The sequence below is a fragment of the Osmerus eperlanus genome, chromosome 22 (genome assembly GCF_963692335.1).
Source record: "Osmerus eperlanus chromosome 22, fOsmEpe2.1, whole genome shotgun sequence".
NCBI lineage: Eukaryota > Metazoa > Chordata > Actinopteri > Osmeriformes > Osmeridae > Osmerus > Osmerus eperlanus.
Window position 1 is genome coordinate 1,961,988 of NC_085039.1, and position 22,151 is coordinate 1,984,138.

At 42.2% G+C, this 22,151-nt stretch overlaps 1 protein-coding gene across 3 annotated transcripts in view; it reads right to left on the bottom strand.

Moving 5' to 3' along the window:
* Positions 1-715: 715 nt before the first annotated feature.
* The window catches only part of LOC134008499 (CSC1-like protein 2), a 94,705-nt gene continuing 73,269 nt past the window's right edge, over positions 716-22,151 (bottom strand). For 2 of the 3 annotated variants that reach the window (XM_062447906.1, XM_062447905.1), the window contains 8 exons: positions 21,693-21,799; positions 14,224-14,310; positions 13,445-13,510; positions 13,141-13,303; positions 12,552-12,657; positions 10,792-10,959; positions 7,573-7,709; positions 7,336-7,442 (listed from right to left, as the gene is read on the bottom strand). In XM_062447906.1, coding sequence (XP_062303890.1) covers positions 7,353-7,442; positions 7,573-7,709; positions 10,792-10,959; positions 12,552-12,657; positions 13,141-13,303; positions 13,445-13,510; positions 14,224-14,310; positions 21,693-21,799 — 924 coding nt within the window. In that variant the 3' untranslated portion in view covers positions 7,336-7,352. Of the gene's footprint in view, positions 4,539-7,335; positions 7,443-7,572; positions 7,710-10,791; positions 10,960-12,551; positions 12,658-13,140; positions 13,304-13,444; positions 13,511-14,223; positions 14,311-21,692; positions 21,800-22,151 lie in introns of those variants that run through there. The other variant, XM_062447907.1, reaches the window with a different exon arrangement.

The following is a 22,151-nucleotide window of genomic DNA, read 5'->3' on the forward strand; positions in this document are numbered from 1 at the left end:
GGTCTTGAGCGGTGGGACCACCAGGCGGTTGTCTGAAGAAGACCGTAGGTGACGGGTGGGGGTGTAGGGCTGCAGGAGAGACTTGATGTAGACGGGTGCAGTCCCGTTCACTGCTCGGAAGGTCAATACCAGGGTCTTGAATCTGATACGGGCCATGATAGGTAGCCAGTGGAGAGAGATGAGGAGCGGGGTAACATGGGAGCGTCTGGGTAGATTGTAGACCAGGCGGGCCGCTGCGTTCTGAATCCTCTGAAGAGGGCGGGTTGCACATGCTGGGAGACCAGCGAGCAGCGAGTTGCAATAGTCCAACTTGGAGAGGACAAGTGCTTGGACTAGCAGCTGGGTGGAGTGCTCAGACAGGTATCTCCTGATCTTCCGGATGTTGTAGAGGGTGAATCTACACGACCGGGAGACTGCAGCAAACACGACCGGGAGACTGCAGCAAGCCTGCAGCAAGCCTGCAGCAAGCCTGCAGCAAGACTGCAGGATTTAGCAAAGCAGCCAACAACTACTTTATCAGTAGCAGTCAGAAAATCTGTTATATTGTAGGCTTAGTCAAGTAGATGTAAACAATGACATGTTTGAAATATACATTTAGAAACTAACTGATATGATATACTGTAGAGTGATATTCATGGTCCTTGTACAGGATATTTAAGGAAGTACAAACCCACCAAGTGTGGGAAACACACCAGTAGTGAAAGGAAACAACATCAAGGATGAATGCCAGTTTTATTGATCAAGGAACTGAAAAAAATGTCACATACAACCTTTGGACAGAAGTCCAAATAAATTGTATTCACAGCCTAACAAATCCACAGCTTTAAATTTACCTACAAGGATTTCCTACTGTAAGTCGTCTCAGTATTAGACACCATCATAAAAAAGTGTGATCAAATGCTATACTCATAATAAGCTCTCCCAATAGTCATGAGTTATAGAAACTGTACATGTGCACTCTATAACATAACACTTCGCATAACTAAATGCATTTGATAGCTATTTACAAAAAAAAATTCAAACTCACATCATCTCAGAGCAAATCAAGCCCAGTTATTTCAGCCAAGCAGTTTACAGTTTCTTTTAGATCACATTCATCTTTTCATAATTTAAATACAATGCTACAATGTTTAGTTTCTCAAACAAAGAAAATAATAAATGTTGGTGGCTAATGTATTAAAAATCCAACTTTATGTTACAACAGCATTGTCACGGATATTAACATATCTTTAATATCTTTAATTTTCGGTATCAAATACTTCAAACTGTGAACAGGTTAAGTGTATCTCAACACAGTTCCTTTTACAATTTACAAAAATAGCTCACCACCTTTCCACCGCAGAGTATGAGTATCTTATTTTCCCTTGAGAGAGAGAGAGAGAGAGACTATGTTTGCAAGCGTCTGTACCCAGAGTTCTTGGAAAGGTGACAGAAACATTTACGTAACTGATGGAGTGAGTGTACATACAATCTTGACAGGAGGTTGTGGACCCTCTTTTGAAAGGGAAATGCAAGTTACAAAAAAAAAAAAAAAAAAAAGGAAGGAAGAAAAAAAACCATAGTTGACACATTGATGCTACAGTGTCTCATGCATGTAGCATTGGTATTCAGAGAGAGAAAACAAACATTTCATTGGTAAATGTTAAGATTTCTCAACCGAGAAACACATTTCTTAGTCAGACGAGAACATTTACAATCGAGACGATTGTATATTTTCCTGTTCAACCACATCTTTACAATGTTCCTGATGGCTACAGCTTTCATAGTTCATTGTAGCTTTGTGTCAAATATGAAAATGCTCCAGTTCAAGAGTAAGAGTAATATAACAAAAAGCTGATGTAAACATTTCGTTTGAAAAAAAACAAACACCTGAGACTATACAACATTACAACAAGTCACACTGCACATAAATAGTAGATTTCGTCTTTGCTAAATGTAGAACTTTGTAGCTATTGCAAAGTCCCTGATTAAAACTGTTTTAACATCCTTAAATAATTACAATGCATGGTTCTGAGACGACATGTCTCTATTCCAAAACATAAGCATTACAATTAATAAAAAACACAATTATACACTAGTGGACCTTCACTTTCAGTGCACATTCCTTGAGCCAGATGTACAATTGTCTCGAATCAACCTCTAGTCCCACTGACTTTTAGAAACTTGCTAGAATGGCATATGGCATTATTACACCTATCAAAGGCATATGATTGACCAACATGTGGGCTGTCCAATTCACTTTCTGCTATTTCCAGGTGCTCCAATACTTTTATTTGTGTTGAACTGAAATAGTTTCATAGGCAAATCTTACAGAGGAAGCCCAGATGTCACTTATTAGAAGATGAAGTATTCAGGTATGCAACCTCATTACCTGCACTTAACCATCAAACAGTAGAAACTCAGGGCAGGGGCCATAGCGTCAAATGAAACCAGGTGCCATAGTTCTATCCTATAAATTGCAAAACAAATGTGGCGGATGTTGCAGCTCGCCCACAATGCTGCCTTCTCTCCTTGAACAGACACCCAGCAGATTGCACTTCACCAGCATCTCAGAGATGCAACGCAATGGTAATTCACATAGACATATGTGCATGAAAATGCACTATACACTAAATCCTCACAAAACACTAAAAGGAATTGGAAGCATAACTATTCATTGGTGCTGCATTTCACAACAAATATCCTCAATCAGAACAAGTCTTAAGAAGTAAAACTCTAAGGCTACATTTACATGGATATTTAACCTCTTCATGATTTTTTCCCCGACAGTAGGAAACCAGATTGTTCATAGGGACTTGGGTTCCTCCAGAGATGCATAAAGCTTGACCTCAGTGTACCGCTGATTGGAGGGTTTTAAGGGTAGAAAGTACAACTATAGGCAAGACCAGTTTCTTGATGTCTCCCGCGCCCCTGCCTTCTTTCTAGTTTCCTTTTAAACTCTGTCTCCAGGCACCAGCTGATAAAGACTTTGTCAAACATAAAGTGGTTTACTAGAAGGGAATACATCTATGTTCCAGTTGCTTTGTAACTACAATGACAATGATTATCAAAACCAAATGCTAATAATGATTTAAGCTTTACAAGCATAACACTTTTTGGAGATTTTATATCTTTATCGTAGTATTTTGTATTTATTTTTTGGTCTAAATATGCAGTATAATATTTCCTTCCCAACAGTGTAGAAGGAAATGTCGGAGACTCTTGATAGACAATCATGAACATTTTAGAATGTATACTTTTAGTTAACTGATCATTTCCATCCTTTATCTGTAAATTAATATGTATTAATCTACTTTTAGTGCACACAGAGAAGACAAAACACACAAAAACACCTTAAATGGACCTGACAACAAGGGGAAAGGTAAACCAATGGGTGAAAAAGCACAGCTTTTTCCATGACCCACAACAGAAGATGAACTATAGAATTATTGCTGAATGGCCTACCTCCGATATCAGCAGATACTAGTTTCTTACTATACAGCACAAACACAAAATGACTGTCCCATTTCTGGAGTACATTTTTTAAGGTAGTAGAGGTGAAATAAAGAAAAGAAAAAACTAAATAAAGTGTCTATTCTGCATCCAAAAAGTCACTGAGTCAGTGAGGAGCAACCCCATCAAAGCTAAATGATATGGAGAGGAACAGGAGCTGGTGTCTGAACTGTCAAGAACTGGCTCTGTCCAGATCCCCTGTCTCGCATGTCACCTAAAGATTATTAATAGCCATATCATAGGATGGTATCACTGTGAACATTGTAAATCCATAATTACGATCTATCTACTGTAAATGTCAGGACATTTGTCCATGGACATGAGCTTCAAAAATGGGAGGGATAGAAATTGATTTTGTCAAGTCAATAAATCAAGTAATGGTGAGAATGAGAGATTTTTGTGTTCAAATAAAAGTCAGATTGGGATTTAGGGTTCTAATACTTTTTTGCTCTATATTTAAGCATGATTAAATGTCTTCCCTTTGAATCCTGGCAAATGCTCAATCTAAATTGAATCTAGGGTGACAGAGGGAAAGGGGCATAAAAGAAGAACAGATCAGGCACAATGTTGATGAACCTTACTCCTTCTTTCAAAATAAAGCATTTTAGATATAATACATATAAAATGTATTTGTGACGGTCACTATAACAGTGCTGATGAAGAAAAGTGAAAAAAATGTTTAATTCCATCAGACTTCCAAGGTTTCAACGGTAACTGATGACGAGCATTATCTTTGTGATTTGACATTGGTGGTTGTGGACCCTCTCTGGAAATCTCCCTCGATGCCACCTCCATCCTCTCTCTTTTCTCCTTCTCCGCTGGTGGTGTTAGTGGTGCACTTCATTGGCAATTAGGCTGTCCTCCCCTGATTGGAAATCGGCCTCATTGAGGCTATTCCCTGCATTTATCATTTCCTCATCCTGCGAAGACCCTCTGTCTTCCTCCCCACTGCCTGCCCCAGCCTCATCAGAGTTTGGGTCTTGAAGGACTTGTGCAATGTACATCTGCTGCTGCTGCAAAAAAAGAAGAACATTCACTTTATTCACCTTATAAAGAATACTGTCTCTCACAAAGTATAATATTACAACTGTAAAGCACATTTGACTGAGGGGCACACTCAACAATGTAAACTTATAGTGAGAAGGGCTGTATTGGCAGAGACCTGAATGAACAAACCCCTTTGTCACTGGTCACTCTGACATTTGTTTGGGACAGTCGATCATTTGCACCAAAGGGACTGTAATGTTAAATGACATTCACACCTTCTAACTAGGGATGGAACGGTACACTGAAGTCACGGTTCGGTTCATACCACGGTTCGGTACGAGTTCGGTACAATGGAGGGAAAAGCAAAACAAACCAGGTTCCTCTACGAGTGAATACGGGCGCATTGAAGATGACATGTAAATTCCGATTGCTTCAGTAATTTTTTTGGCCCTATTTGTATGTGTATCTAAAGGCTGGTTAAGCACTGTAGGGAGGAGAAGTTGAACAGTTTATTTTGTCTCGTTCCAGTGATTGGCACACCTGGGTGATGGCGTCGGATATTTTTAGTCATTTAGCACACGCTCTTATCCAGATGCGTTATATACGTTACCATGTTAGATGTATTTCCACTCACATATCCCACAACTGCTGAACAATGCTGACACACAGTGCTGGTCTTATCCACCACTCCCTCGCCTGTACTACTGTAACTGAAGGGGAAACCAAAGTTTTCCCAAACTTGCGATCTTAAAGAGGCCGGCGGGTCCTCTATCTCTTGTGGGTGGCCACCACTCGCCATACTCGTCATTACGGTACGTGTCCACTGCAGCGACGCGAGCGACGCGACAACATGCTTTCCATTCATTTTCAATGGAGCCAGGCGAATCGCTTACGTAGCAACCATGGTAAACATTTCTAGCTTTCAGCTTGATGTACCCCTTAACCAGCCCTTAACCCTGCCGTCCTCCAGAACTACAGACCAGTATCACTGCTACCCTTCTTTTCAAAAACAATTGAACGTGCTGTATCTGCCCAACTATCAAACTTTCTCTCTCAGAACAACCTAATATACCCCAGCCAATCAGGCTTCAAGACTGGCCACTCCACAAAAACTGCCCTCTTGTCAGTCACTGCTGCCCTCCAGTCTGCCAGAGCTGCTTTAAGGTCATCCGTCATCATTCTGCTGGACCTATCTGCAGCATTTGACATGGTCAAACATCAGATCCTGCTCGCTAGACTTTCTGAGATGGGCATCTCTGGCACTGCACTTCAGTGGATCTCATCCTACCTGTCTGGAAGATCCTACCAGGTCTCCTGGGGAGGCACAGTGTCAGGACCCCGCCACCTCTCCACTGGTGTCCCACAGGGCTCTGTCCTTGGACCCCTCCTCGTCTCGCTGTACACCACCTCACTTGGACCGATCATCACCTCCCATGGCTTCTTCTACCACTGCTACGCTGACAACACGCAGCTATACCTGTCGTTCCCCCCGACTGATCCATGGGATCTCAGCTAGAATCGAGGCCTGCCTCACAGACATCTCCGCCTGGATGACCAAGCACAACCTCCAGCTGAACCTCGCCAAAACAGAACTTCTCATCATACCGGCCAAACCCTCCATCTCCCACGATCTCTCGATCACCCTGGGATCTGCGACGGTGACCCCTTCCTCCTCTGCCAGGAACCTTGGGGTTACCAAGCTCTCCCTCACGGCCCACATTGCTGCAGTTTCCCGGTCGTGTAGATTCACCCTCTACAACATCCGGAAGATCAGGAGATACCTGCTGAGCATTCCACCCAGCTGCTAGTCCAAGCACTTGTCCTCTCCAAGTTGGGACTACTGCAACTCGCTTCTCGCCGGTCTCCCAGCATGCGCAACCCGCCCTCTCCAGAGGATTCAGAACGCAGCAGCCCGTCTGGTCTTCAACCTACCCAGACGCTACCGTGTTACCCCACTCCTCATCTCCCTCCACTGGCTACCCATCACGGCCCGCATCAGATTCAAGACCCTGGTACTGACCTTCCGAGCGGTGAACTGGACTGCACCCGACTACATCCAGTCTCTCCTCCAGCCTTACACTCCCACCCGCCACCTTCGGTCTTCTTCTGACAACCGTCTGGTGGTCCCACCTCTCAAGAGCGCCCACTCCCAACCCAAGCTCTTCTCCTGTCTGGCCCCCCAATGGTGGAATCATCTCCCCACCTCCATCAGAGACACTGACAGTCTCCACACCTTCAAGAAAAGGCTAAAGACACATTTGTTCCGGGAGTACAACGGTACTTAACAAAGATTTGTTGGTTCAGATGTTAGTTTATTTCCTTCAGGAACACATTTATTGAGGGGCTTGTTGCACTTGTTGGTTAGTTGTAACAGATTTAACTACTTGTACTCGCTTTGATTTATTTTATTGTTGCTTGCTTTCCTACAGGTTCACTCTTGCACTTTTGAGGTTCATGTTGTTTAATTGTAATTTGTTTAACTACATGCTCTTATGTTTCTTACCATTAGCATTTATTTGCTTTTCACAATGTATGTTTTGGCTACCCGCAATGTTTTTGGGGCTATCTCGTTGTTTATGATCATTGACTATGCACTTTTGTAAAGCTCTCTCTTGGAAGTCGCTTTGGATAAAAGCGTATGCTAAATGAATAAATGTAAATGTACTTCATAATAATAATAATTTCCATGCGGAATCTAGGTACCTGCATCAGATTAGAACATATATGACTGTCCAAACTATGATTGAAAAAAACATAGGACCGGCATGCAGCCAATATTTTTGTTTAACTGATGTCAGCTTTCCAACTCCTGTATTTGATCCGTTCTTTACAATCTCCAAACCTTTGAGTACAACACATACCAACGTAAGTAATTACCAGCTTACCTGAGACTTGTTTGTGGGAGAAGAGCGTTGTGGGCGTCCATTTTCAACCCCATCAACATCTGTCTCCTTGGTGTCAATCTGACAGGAACAAAAAGCGGGACAAAGGAAATTAGTAGATTAAAGGATTGTCTTCACTGTCCAACAGAGGCTACTTCCACTACCTGAATTGAAGGAACGAAAAACATTGGAGTGTGTCGGTTGGCCGTACCTTGAGCACGGTGACCCGTACCTTGTAGTTGTGAGCGCTGAGGTACTTGAAATGTCCGAAGCACACGTGTGACAGGCACACCACTATGGTGATGATGAGAACTACCAGGGTGAACATAGATGTTGGCGTGACAAAACCTATTGCCAAAACATTACAAAAATCTTTTACTATGGGAAATCAAGTTATCCTCACACCAAATACAAACTAGCTTCGCATACTGTTAAACTGTGTGAAAACCTATTTATCAACATTTTGTGTTGTCTAATGATTTTTTATATTACTCTCTGAAATGACGTGTACATTTTATGTTATGGGGGAGCAGAGGGTCCTAAGAGCAGAAGTTCACAGTTCTAACTCTATTTCAAGGTAGTGCCAAGCAGGGGTGGATGTAGACATTTTCACCTGGGTTGGCAATGGGGTAGCATAATTTATTTAAACTACAATATAATAATTTATGGTGGCACTGTGTCACACCATCCCTCTATGCCTCGATAAATTATTATTAGTGCTGTCAAACGATTAAAATATTTAATCGCGATTAATCGCATTAATGGCATAGTTAACTAATCGCACATTTTTATCTATTCTAAAATGTCCCTTGATTTCTTTGTCCCATTATTTTTTGAACATAGAAAAGTGGATCGGCTTGCTTAGTGCAAAAGTTTTTGTTTGCACTCGCCTGGCTTTGAAGAGGGGGCGGAGAATTTGCATCAGCAGTGTCCTTTGCCATCAAGTGGTATTTCAGACTGGACGTAATGCGATGATAGCTCAGTTCACAACGACAAAACACACAGATCACTTTGGTCTTGTCAATGGAACCATTTAGCAACTTTTTAAAAGTAAACTTTCCATTCAGAATCTTATTGGCATCCATTTCGGCGTCTCGCGCTTGCCATCCACTCAAAACGTAACGTTAGCCGACTACCAGAGAATGTTTCCTTAAACAGGCTCTGCTACTACTCTTTAGCCGGCTCGCAAGCCCAAACAAGTGTGTGCGGTGTGCCTGTTGTTTTGTTTCCGGTCTAGCTAGATCCGGTGTGGTGTTGTAGTTTTTCTAACGTCGCTAGTTGTTGCAACAGCATGTGAAAAAACTACAAATTTGCTAAAAAGGCCAAAAAGAAAGTTAATCTCGCGATAAGAAAATTGAGGCTGTTAAAATGGGTTTGCGTTAACGCAGTTAATAACGCGTTTAACTGACAGCACTAATTATTGTAGTTTAAATAATGCCAATTATAAGCATATTCTACGGTGGCCCACGGGTGCACACCACAGCAACATTAGCGAAGTAAACTAAAGTTGAAAACACAACAACATTAACACACAACACAACGACATTAACAAAAACGAAACATTTATAAAAACGCTACATTTCAAAAAACAATCTACTACTTACAACACAACAGCATTAGCCGAGAACACCGCAGCATTAGCCGAGAACACCGCAGCGCCATTAGCACAAAACACAACAACATTTGCAGAAACGCTGCAAGTTCACACCAAATCGTTCTCCAGACCACTAGGGGCAGTGCAAAGTGGAATTAGTTGGGTTCTCACCAGGGTTGCCAGGTCTGTGTGACAAAACCAGCCCAAAAACCAGCCCAATATCAGCACTCAAAATATGCCCCTGCCAAACCATATACACTGCTTTTAAAGGTGACATGACATGAAAACTTCACTTAAAAGGTTATTTAACATTAATATGAGTTCCCCTAGCCTGCCTTTGGTCCCCCAGTGGCTAGAATTTTCGATCGGTGTAAACCAAGCCCTGGGTGTTCTTCTCCGCCTTTCAGAAAATGAAAGCTCAATTGCTCTGTTTGAAAATCTCCTCTTTGTTACGTCACAAGGAGGACGCTTTACCCGCCCAGAGAATCTGGCCCGCTCATAAGAAACTGAGCTACGACCGTGCAAGTGTTTTTATCCTCGAGAGACATCATGGCTTACAAACGAACGAAGCATTACATTTGCTCAGTTTGGATGTACAAAGGAAAACAAAAATATTTTTACAGTTCCTTCATCCGAGCCTCTGAAGACCCAGTGTCTTAATTTTATTTTCTCTGGAAATGCACCTACACAACTTCTGTTGTAGGCGCTTTTGTTTTGTATGTCTGCGCTAAACACTTCAGCCACGACTGTTTCCTCAACTTGAGCTAATACAAAACTGGCCTTGCTGAAATTAAATTCTGGATCAGTACTAACTCTCCTTCGTCCAGCTACTAACCTCGGACAAGTAAGTTAACTAACGCTATATCATTTTGTAGCTTTACTGTATATGGTTACCTAGCTTGCTACTCTTAGAATGTGCCTGTAACATTAGCTATGTAGCTAACAGCTGAGTTACTGTCGCTAATGTAAAGGTAGTAATTCAACCCGCGGCAACACTTCAAAAGTAGCCCAATTCCGCGGGAAAACCGCAGACCTGGCAACTATGGGTAAAACACCAAAAACACCCCACTTTGCATCCACTGCCCCTAGTGGTCTGGAGAACGATTTGGTGTGAACTTGAAATGCAGCGTTTCTGCAAATGTTGTTGTGTTTTGTGCTAATGGCGCTGCGGTGTTCTCGGCTAATGCTGCGGTGTTCTCGGCTAATGCTGTTGTGTTCTCGGCTGATGTTGGTGGTGTGAACCAATGCTGTTGTGTTGTAAGATGTAGATTGTTTTTTGAAATGTTGCGTTTTTATAAATGTTTAGTTTTTGTTAATGTCGTTGTGTTGTGTGTTAATGTTGTTGTGTTTTCAACTTTTGTTTGCTTCGCTAATGTTGCTGTGGTGTGCACCCGTGGGCCACCGTAATATTCATACATTGAATGAAATGTACTATAATGTACACAATTATATATTTTAGCATGGGAGAATGATGTGGCAAGTCTTTTTTGCTGGGAAGGTGGATGCCACCCCTTGGATCTGCCAGTGGTACCAAGGGATGGTCTGGATTTTACCCAAACTTTTAACCTTTGGGACTTTCCTCAGGAGAGTACAGTATGTTAACACATTTTTTTTCTTCATCTGTCCCCCCATCCCGCTAAAAAAAAGAACAAATCTCATATGTTATGGATAATGAATACGTCATACAAGTCCATGTAAATCTTACTCCATTATTTCGTCCCAAAATGTCCATTTGGGCCACAAAGTAACCAAAACTTTAACTAATATAGCGATTATACATAAGAATTGTGTCCTTTCACATCAAGAAGCCCTTCCAACTGAACCCAAGACGCTGACCTGTGCGCACTGTAGAGAAGAAGAGCAACCAGAAGAGACAAAGGATCGGTGCAGCCACCACCTGGGTGACAGCCCCTGAGTGAATCTTCTTATCCAGTTTGGAGGGCAAGTAGGCGTAGTACATGTTGTATCTATCTACCAGGTGTTTGAGCAGCATGTACATCAGTCCTGGGAACAGAAGGACACTATTTAGTTCTATAACTGTTATTATAGACAAAAAATTAGCTCAAGATTAAGAATATATATGTAAGTATTGTTTTGGGGTTAAATATAAAAGTCCCAATGAAAAGAGGATTACGAGTAAAACTAGTTCAGTCAAGACACTCACGTGATTGATTTCACCATTTATTCATACACATGACAAATGGTTTAACATTGGCGGAATGGATGTACATGGGGAAGCGCTCCCTGCCTTCACTGCAGCATGCATGACATGAGGCAGGGAGCAACAAGTTAACCCTTGTGTTGCCTTCGGGTCACATGACCCAAAGGTTCATAACGAACCATCGTTGTGTTTACCCAATTTTACCCAATACAAAAACAAATAAAAATAATTTTCTTTTAACCTTTGCAATGTGGGGGGTCTGAGACAGCCCAACGGTTAAAAGAAAATGCTTCACTTTGTTTTTTTATGCGGTAAAGTTGTCGCAATACGATGGTGGGTCACAATGACTGATGGGTCAGAATGACCCGAAGATAACACAAGGGTTAAATCCCCCACGGGGAGAACAGACAGACCACATGGGGGAGAAGGGGATGGTGGTGGGTGGCAGCAGCGCAGAACACAAAGGTAATCGAGGACGCGTGTGCGTGCATGTGTGCGACTTCATAGCGCCGCCTATCAAGCTAAGCCTATGGGCTGAGAACACGGCGATGGGTGATATGGCGCGTGCTGCCCGAGTTCCATGCCTGAACTAGCTCCGCCCATTAATATTCTATTCATAAATTAGGAATTAAGTAAGTAATTTGGATTTCAAATTAGGACTGACTCATGTGATAACCAATTCTGTACAGTAGACCCATGAGACAAAATCTAATAGGAGCATGAGAAAAAGTTGAGAGTTCTGTCTAAAATCAACTTCCTTGTAATATTTAGGAATGACAGAAGCCTTTGACATGCTGGCAACATATAATGTAATATAAAGAGATTACCTCTGGAAAATGCATGCAAATTTATCATAAATATAAATGATAGTTTTTAATGATATAGTGAAACAGCTTTCTGTAAATTATCCATCAAAATTGATTAAACTCACAACTTAAGTCACCATCCAAAATCACAATTGACCATACACCTCACAATTTAGCAGTGTCATTGCAATGCAGCGCTGTATAGTGAGACTTTCTATCCTGTCTTGAGGCCCTTTAATACTGGCCTTTCTCACTATTCGGGACACCTTTCCCTCCCTCTTTTTCTGCTGCAGTCCACACCCCATGACCCAGCGATGAGTCACACAGTGCTGCCACACAGACACTAGGAGGAGGCATTCTCCTGAAATGCAGGAAAACCAGCCTTGGCAGCCAGACCACAAAACATGCCCCAAAAATATATAGAAATAAAATATATTTATTTAACCCATTTTACTGAAATTTACGTCTACGACAAACGTTTGCATTATTAACTGGTGTATTAGGGTTAGGGTTAGGCCAGCTCTTGCAACAGTGCATTTAGACAAAACAGTAGATGGCCCTGGTGTGATAGGAGTGTTCCTTCCTATCCGCTCTCTCTTACTGCTATGGGGATAGGTGGGCTGACTCACCAAAGGGGACAATGATGGGGCAGGTGATGCTGTACGTCATCACTACAGTGAAGACGGACATCATCCAGGCATAGGCTGCACCAAACTGGAAATCGTACGCTTGATGCTGCAGTGACAGACAACATAAACTCTCAGGGTTATTAAGATTCCCCCAAAAACCAGACAGCATTAAAAAGTAAGAAAATTCAATAACGTTCAATAGAATTCCCAGCAGGAGTTTTCCTCTCAAGATTTTGTTTTTTTGTGCTGTCTGTTGCTATAGTTGGAACTTTAAAGTATGTGGCAGATGTTATTAGGTTATCTGGAAATATATTTGAGATTGGCCCTGAGTTAAGGATTTCAAAACCATTAGAAGCTGGTATAAAGAATTGTCTATTTGGTTTGGTAAAATGGTCGTCTTGACAGTGTATCCCATGTTTTTGTTGAATGGACTGCATGTATAATATGTCCCCAAATCATATGAAATGTACAGCATATCTACTGTATGAGATGCTGCCAACGTCAGTCATCTGGTAATCAATGATCTACTAACATGCATGTTGAAACTAAGTTACACTGCATTGCTGGTTCTGTGTTTAATAATGCTCACCCTCTTCACGTTGCGCCTCTCAGCAGCAGAGCGGGCCAAACAGAGCCTGATCATATACATGAGCAAGCCGGGAATCCTCAGTAGATCCATAGCATTCCCAATGAATGCAGATGCAATGACATAGTTGACAAAGAAAGCTCCGTTGTCAGGGAGAAAAACACACCTGATAGGGAAATGGAAATCTAGTTAGATCAAAGATGGGTGATATAACTAATATGCCTTTGAAGAAACAATGGACAATCAAATTTAACTCTGGTGTTGCAGAAAGTTCTCTATGATTTATTTTAGCATAAAAAATACTCACTCAAATCTGACTTTAGCATCGGCAAGGAATTTCTTGTCAAATAGCCACCGAAAGAACACGTCTAAACTGTATTTTTAAAACAAGAACAAAAAGTATGTTATTTTGCATGATAAGGTGCTTACACAAATTCACCAAAAAACAAACATGTACATGAATGTGCAGTATGTGATGGTTCAGTCATTTTCACCATCCTATTTTATTTGATAGATTTTACATTGTATAGTATTGTTTAGAAGCTAAGTTCCTCACACCACCAGTCTGTATCACTTTCTAATTTCATCCTGTGCTGTGCTGTAGTGTCAGTGTACAGTCTCAATTGCAACTGGCAATTGGCTGTCAGTTCAATCTCAATCTCGTATTGATTTTACAATTATTATGTTAACCTATAAAGCAGTACATGGGCTGGCTCTAATCTACATTTGTGATTTGTTAACACTTTATGCTTCCTCCCGCTCTCTTCATTCTGCCGGTTCTATTTCAGCCTCTTTGAAAATTGAAAACCATGGGTGGTAGGGTCTTTTCTTGCATTGCTCATAAGCTGTGGAACTCCATTAGGAATGCTCCTTTGTTTGATTGCTTTAAGAAACCGCTTACCTTTTTAATCAGGTCTTTTGTTAATTTGTTTGTGATTGTTGTTACTGTTATTGTATATTATGTTGTCAGATAGTGATTGTAATTTACTGAAGTGCTTTCAGTACAAAAAAGGTAAATTTCAAATAAAATGTAGCATTATTAATATAATTATTACAGTGTGAGCTACAGTAAACTACATCATGTACCTGCTGAGACCAAGGGAAGGCAGCAGTAGCACCATGAAGATTAGAAAGGTATAGCATTTGTGCATTGTGGTTCTGTTTTCTCCAGACCTGTCATCAAAACACAGAGAAGACACACCCGTGACAAAGAGCAATACAGAGTTATCTAGTCAAGAATACATGTGTAGCAGTGTAATGTTGTTCCCCTACATTACACACTGGATTGTACACAAGGACCAGGGGCCGGTTGCACAAAGCACCTTAAGTTAAGATTTTCCTTAGTCAGAGTTAAGGTTTCCTTAAAATGTAATCGGTTGCACAAAGCACCCTTAAGTATTTTCCTTAAGGTTTCCTTAAATGTTCCCTTAAGTATTTAAGGTTTTCTCCTTAACTTCGTCTTATACTTAAGGAATCCCTTAAAGTTCGTTAAAGCGTTGCACGAAAGACCTTAGCAACCAAACTAAGGAAGAAAATTTAAGGTACCTCTAGTTCATTTTTAATCCGCAACATGGCCGAGTTTATGGATATAAAAGAACGTAGGCCTATCCCAAGAAGTGTTCCGCGAACGCGAAAACCCAATGGATACACTTAATGATGAGCAATTGATCTTAAATTATAGATTTGACCGGCAGTCAATTTACGAATTGTCCGACCGTTTACAGTTGAGTCGATACCAATGATGTTTGCTACCATCACTGCCTCATCTGAAAGTGGTTTTGGAGGTGGACCACCACCTGAAAATGTATTCCAAACAAAATGTATTTTATGTCAATGTAGTTGTTTTATAGCACTCTGTATAGGCTACTGTGCTGCTGCAGTCTAAACATGAAGGCTATTTACGGGTCGGCTAGTCTACCTCGACTAGCTACTGTAACAGTAAATGTTACAAAACGTTACTGTGTAGCAACTACAGTAAGCTACACCTACAAGTAAAGTTGATCTCACCAGTTTTGTTGGACTCCCTCCTGAAATGCGTGATCTCTTTTTTGGACATTGCAGTTAAGTTATCATATTTTTTTGGAATTTCTGAAATTGACCATTTGATCAAACTTCGTGAGTTTATGTTGGTTGCTATTTCCTCCCACATTCGTAGTTTTTTGTGGGCTGTTATGTGCGGATCGAATTTACTTTTCAGTATGTGTTTTCTTTTGCTATATTCCTGTAGAAGGTCAATCTTTTCCTCCTCTGACCAATTCGGTTTTCTTGCCCTTTTTTCAATTTTTAGCTCTACTGTAGCTCTTGTAAGGTGATGTAGGCCTACTAACGATAAAACTGAACAGACGCGGTCACCGTGGAAACGGTTGAATTTTACTGCTGTGAAATCACGTTTAATGTAGTAAATCCCTTAACGTTTCACCTTAGCTAAGGGAACCATTTAAGGGATTCTGTGCAACCCCCTTAAGTAAATCCCTTAGCTAAGGAGAAATCTACCCTTAAGTGTCATACTTAAGGAAAAAACTTAAGGTGCTTTGTGCAACCGGCCCCAGGTCAAGTAGGTCAAATTGGGAGGGGGAGGTTGATCATTTGATGTCAAGGTCAAAAATTTAATGTATTTTTTTTAAAGTGCATTACAGATGTAAATCCAATTGTTGGTGTACAGACATTTTTACACATTTATGTTTACGTCTTTGTAAAAATGTATGTTTGTCAAAAAGCTATGCGTGTTTTGGTTTGACCCATCGCGGGTTATCTGTGTTCTCGCAGTTAGACTGTTCTTTTCGACCTGACCTCCAGCTAGCGAGGTACGTTGTCTTCGGGTCTGAAAATTGTTAGAGAACTGTGGTGAAATGTCGGGTTCATATTCATGTTTTGTAACCAAGTCGATATTGTAAAATGTATAGTAATATGTAATAATTAGTGTAAATATTAGACCTTGTTAACTAGCGTGCCTGTTGTGACTTGTGGGGACGGCGGTTGATGAGGTTCCCATGTGCTCACTCAGGTGGCCGAGAGCTAGGAGCGAGGTACACGCAAGAGCTAACTGTACTGTCTCTTCGTGTACAGGTATGTCTTTTGTTTTTGTCCAAATTGTGTTTTATTGGATCGTGTGTTGTGCTGTTGTGCGGTGAATGTGTGTGCACAGCACCTGTCATTTTTGATGCATGTCTGTTAGACTTTTTCCTTTTCTTTCCTTTCTTTTCGACCTGACCTCCAGCTAGCGAGGTGGCCGAGAGCTAGGAGCGAGGTACACGCAAGAGCTAACTGTACTGTCTCTTCGTGTACAGGGAAAATAAACCGTCTCCAGCAGATTCACAAGTGTGGCAGTGTCTTCAATCAAAAAGTACACAACGCAGAGTGAAGCACGCTACAAACTGGTGCCGTGACCTGCCGACTGGTCAGCTCGAGCTGACCGCTAGATCTGCGCATGAACATTTGTTGGTGGTTTGCTGTAAGCAACGGTATTTTGTGATTAGTGAAGGTGGATGTGGTATGCTCACTAAATCGGACTATCTGTGTTTATATGTTTAGAAGGGAATTTGGTTATAGCAAAATATTACGTTTTCCTTTTTCAATTTTTTTTTGTGCTTGTTTTTAAGAGCGGTAAATGACATTGTTTTAGTGCTCTATTGAACCATGGTAGACCCTCATGCCGTTAAAATGAGTTATGCTGGGAGTTTAAGTGTGGGTGCAGGGAGGGGTGCTCTTGCATTTACACCAAGTGTACAGTCAGCTCCTGGAAATGGAATGCTTGCTAGCCCTGAGTTTACAAGCACGGGGAGGGGTAGGTTTTTCACTCCACCTGTCCAGAGTATCCCACCTCTGTCTTTTGACGTACCATCATCCCCAGTCTTCAGTAGTAATGGAACATCTCCGAGTCAGCTTAATGACCTTATTAGACAGATTGGTTCAGAGATAGGGGACTCTATCAGAGCAAGTTTACTGCAGCCTGGGGCTTCGAGTCCTTCTCCTGCCCATCCCCCTCACCAATTCCAGCAGTTTCCCATACTGGAGCAATGTGGGTCAACTTTCATTGACGCGTCCAAGCTGAATCTGGTTGTGAAGTCAGATGTCAGTACTCCGCCCATCTTTAGGGGTGATGGTTCAGATAAGTACTCTGTTCTGGAGTGGGATGAGCTAATGGGTGTATACCTAGAGAAGAGGGGTTACACTGGGTCTGGAAGTGTTGAGGAGGTGATGTCTAGGCTCATGGGGAGGGCACGGGATGTGACCAAAGTCTGGATGCGTAACAACCCTGTTGTCACAGATGTTAAGACGGTGTTCAGTTTTCTCAAGAAACACTTTGGGGACACTGTCTGCTCAGGTATGCCATTACCTGATTTTTATTCAATCAAACCATATGCTAATGAGGGTTCACTGGATTTCTGGATTAGGCTTAACAAAGCTGCGGAGGTAGCTGAACAGTACCTAGTAGGTGAGGGTAGGACCTTGCCCAATCAGTGCTCAGAGTTGGCAGTCATGTTTGTACGCAACTGTCCTGATAAAGAGTTGGCCCAAGTGTTCAAGAGCAAACCCTTTCGTGACTGGACAGCCAGTGAGGTACAGGATCGGTTGGATGAATTCTTAAGAGAGCGTAAAACATGTAAGACACAACTTTCACAGCAGATGGCTGTTGTCCTTGACTCTCCCAGTGAGGAAGTGGATCTTGTGAAAAGACCTAATGTGTAATAATTTTCTCAATGTGGTTGTAATACGGAACAGGCCCAATCTGTCAGGGGGTGGGACCTTAGAGAAAGTTTTGGGATGTTAGATAGTGGGTCCATGGCTACTACTCTGCGTGCAGATATTATACCTCGTTTGAGGGAGGCGGGGGTGGTAGAGGGGAACTTTCTGGCTCCTTCAGATGTCATCCTGGTGGGTTGTGGTGGGACTCAAACTAGTCCAGTGGGCATGTGTGACTTAAAAATTCAGCTTTATGGTTTCAGTTATGTTGTCCCAGTGCTTATTGTAGATGGGCAGGTTGATTAACTCATTGTGGGCACTAATGTGTTGAAGTCTCTGATTAGGCAGTTCAAATCCAATGATGGCTACTGGCGGGTAGGGGGTACACCAGGTCCTTCTGGCCAGTGTGATGACAGCCAGTTCCTGCGTCTCTTGTCAAATCTGAAGAGATGGAGAGGAGACTCCATTCCAGATAAAGTGGGCACCATTAAGTAACACTCCAACCCATGAGTGAACATCTGGTGTGGGGGCGCCTACCCCCAAAGACAAAGCTCTCTGTAGGTAGTACTGTTGTTGTCGAGCCCAGCACGTCTCGTTGTGTGAATCGACACATTTTGCTGGGGAGAGTAGTTACGCCTCTGTGGGGGGATGGATGGCTCCCTGTGAAGATTGTCAATCCAACAACTTCGCCAGTGATCCTGAGACGAAATGCTAAAGTCGCGGATGTGTACCCTTGCATTGCATTGGAGGATTTTGATGATGTCAAGCAGCAAGCAGCTTACCAGAACGTGGCAGAAGTACAATGTGACAGCTCACATCACTTCAGTCTGACAGCTAAGAGTTGGGTTAGTGGCAGTGTGGTTAATGGCAACAGTACACTGAGCAATCTTGGACTTCAAGGCCTGTCTGTTGAGGAGTGTCCAGTTTCTCAGTTCTGGAAAGATAAACTTGTCAGTTTAATTGAGAGGTATGACACAGTGTTCTCTAGACATAGTCTAGGTTGTGGTGAGGCAAAAGAGTTCTGCCATCGCATACGGCTGACTGATGATCGCCCATTTCGGTTACCTTATCGTAGGCTTTCTCCAGCTCATTAACAAAAACTCAGGGAAACACTGGATGATATGGAGGAAAAGGAAATTGTAAGAAAATCCAGCAGTGAGTATGCCTCACCGTTGGTGCTGGTATGGAAAAAGAACGGGGACTTGCGTCTATGTACTGACTTCAGGTGGCTTAATGCCCGCACAGTGAAGGATGCTCATCCCCTGCCTCACCAGGCTGATGTGTTGGCGGCGCTGGGAGGTAATGCCTTCTTCAGCACAATGGACTTGACGTCAGGGTACTACAACGTGCCACTACATGAAGAGGATAAGAAATACACTGCCTTTTCCTCTCCTTTAGGTCTGCACGAGTACAATCGTTTACCTCAGGGCCTATGTAACAGCCCAGCTACTTTTATGAGAATGATGCTGACAATCTTTGGTGACCAAAACTTTCTCAGTCTCCTTTGCTATTTGGATGATCTGATGGTTTTTGCTAAGACAGAGGAGGAGAGTCTGCAGAGACTTGAGATGGTTTTTAAACGGTTGCAGGAACACAATCTTAAAATGTCTCCTTCTAAGTGCAAGTTTTTGAGGAGGTCTGTTAAGTTTTTGGGCCACATCATTTCTCAGGAAGGTTTAGCCACTTACCCTGCTAAGGTTCAAACCATTTTGAATGTGACTGAAAGTGAGATGATGGAAGCTGATGGTGTCACTCCATCTCCTAGCAAAATCCGTTCTTTCCTCGGTATGGTCATATACTATCAACATTACATCGAGAATTGTTCCCTGGTTGCTAGGCCATTGTTTCAGCTGACTACAGGTCAGAAGAAGCCTAGGACAGGCAAGGGCAGGAAGAGGCCTGGTCCCTTTCGCAAGCTCACTGCTGCAGACTGGACTGCTGAATGTCAACTCGCATTTGAAGCTTTGAAGGCAGCACTAGTTGACCAGGCACTGCTGGCTCATCCAGACTTTTCTCAGCCGTTTTTGCTTTCTGTTGATGCCTCTACAAGTGGTTTGGGAGCTGTACTATCCCAAGTGCAAACTGGGGGGGCCATAGCCAGGCCAATAGCTTTTGCCAGTAAATCGCTCAATCATGCACAATCAAAGTATCCTGCTCACAGGCTGGAGTTTCTGGCCATGAAATGGGCCATTCATGATAACTTCAGCCATTGGCTGTGAGGGCATAGGTTTACTGTGTAAACTGACAACAATCCCCTCAAGTATATCCTTACAAAGCCGAGACTCAATGCATGTGAGCAGAGATGGGTTGCGAAGCTGGCACCCTTTGATTTTGACATCCAGTACATACCAGGGCCCAAGAATGTCGTCGCTGATGCGTTGAGTAGAGAGCCATTTGTCCGCTCCAGAGGGCCATCAGCTGGGTAGTGCTGGTGGGCTGGATTCTCCCGGTTCCATTCTAGAATGCTAGATGGAGCTGTATGGAATTGTCTTTGGGTTATTGTCTTATGTTTGTGTGTCGATGATGTTATGTTAACGATAACGTTATTAAGTTTAAATCTACGTCAAATAAACATTAACTCTGTACTTCACCCGACTTCAGCTTAAACGATTGATTCTCTCAAAAACTTCCACGACAGCATACGGTTGAATAAGGGATTAGCTAACCTTTGTTTTTCCTAATCCTTCGCGGGACAGCTTTTTCAGATGGTCGACCATTTGTGGGTCTAGTATTAAGGGACTACACTGGGTTACTCTGTTGCCCTGTGGGGGTGAATATTGTTTTGTTTCTTTTTATTTCTTTGCTTTGTCACCTTCGAGGTACTGTGATGTGTTTTGTGTCTGTAATCTAGTGTAAAACAGTGGGGGTGAATGTAGCAGTGGAATGTTGTTCCCCTAGATTACACACTGGATTGTACACAAGGACCAGGTCAAGTAGGTCAAATTGGGAGGGGGAGGTTGATCATTTGATGTCAAGGTCAAAAAGTTTATTACGTTTAAAAGTTTTACATTTATGTTTACGTCTTTGTAAAAATGTATGTTTGTCAAAAAGCTATGCGTGTTTTGGTTTGACCCATCGCGGGTTATCTGTGTTCTCGCAGTTAGATTGTTCTTTTCGACCTGACCTCCAGCTAGCGAGGTACGTTGTCTTCGGGTCTGAAAATTGTTAGAGAACTGTGGTGAAATGTCCGGTTGATATTCATGTTTTGTAACCAAGTCGATATTGTAAAATGTATAGTAATATGTAATAATTAGTGTAAATATTAGACCTCGTTAACTAGCGTGCCTGTTGTGACTTGTGGGGACGGCAGTTGATGAGGTTCCCATGTGCTCACTCAGGTGGCCGAGAGCTAGGAGCGAGGTACACGCAAGAGCTAACTGTACTGTCTCTTCGTGTACAGCTATGTCTTTTGTTTTTGTCCAAATTGTGTTTTATTGGATCGTGTGTTGTGTTGTTGTGCGGTGAATGTGTGTGCACAGCACCTGTCGTTTTTGATGCATTTGTCTGTTAGACTTTTTCCTTTTCTTTCTTTTCGACCTGACCTCCAGCTAGCGAGGTGGCCGAGAGCTAGGAGCGAGGTACACGCAAGAGCTAACTGCACTGTCTCTTCGTGTACAGGGAAAATAAACCGTCTCCAGCAGATTCACAAGTGTGGCAGTGTCTTCAATCAAAAAGTACACAACGCAGAGTGAAGCACGCTACACATGGATTAAATGATAATAAACAATACATACAGTATGATTGTTTAATAAATACAATGTTTTGTGATTAACATGTTAAATGACCCCAAACCAGATTTTCTTTTAAACATATGTCAATGTGCAACACAAATGTAAATTAAACTGATAAGATGGGGCGCTAGCGTGTCATACCGTGTCCAGTGGGCTTCGAAGAATGCAGAATAGTACACTATGGTGGGGAGCAGGGCTGAGAATGCCCACAGCAGAAGTGTGGGGAAGAACTGTGTAACAATAGGGTTCTGGAGAAAAGATAGAAGACTTCATTACTTTCTATTTAAAAAAATTCCTTCTGATGCATCCAGAACAAACATGTTATTTGTTTTTTTTGATGCAATGAATCAACATTGACTTTTGGTGAATCCCACAAATTTCCCACTAACACACTAACATTTAAAATAAATAAAACTGAGATTATACCTGACAGCAGTCAATCATCAAAGGGCAAAATGTATTGGATTTCAATAATAGCTCATTGTCCAAACTATATGTTGACCAATTTATTGCAGGCCAGTTGATAAGGGCTGACAAAAAACTTTTGGAAATCAAGGTTTATTCATTTTGTTTGGGCTTTTAGTGAGGGGACAAGCCTCC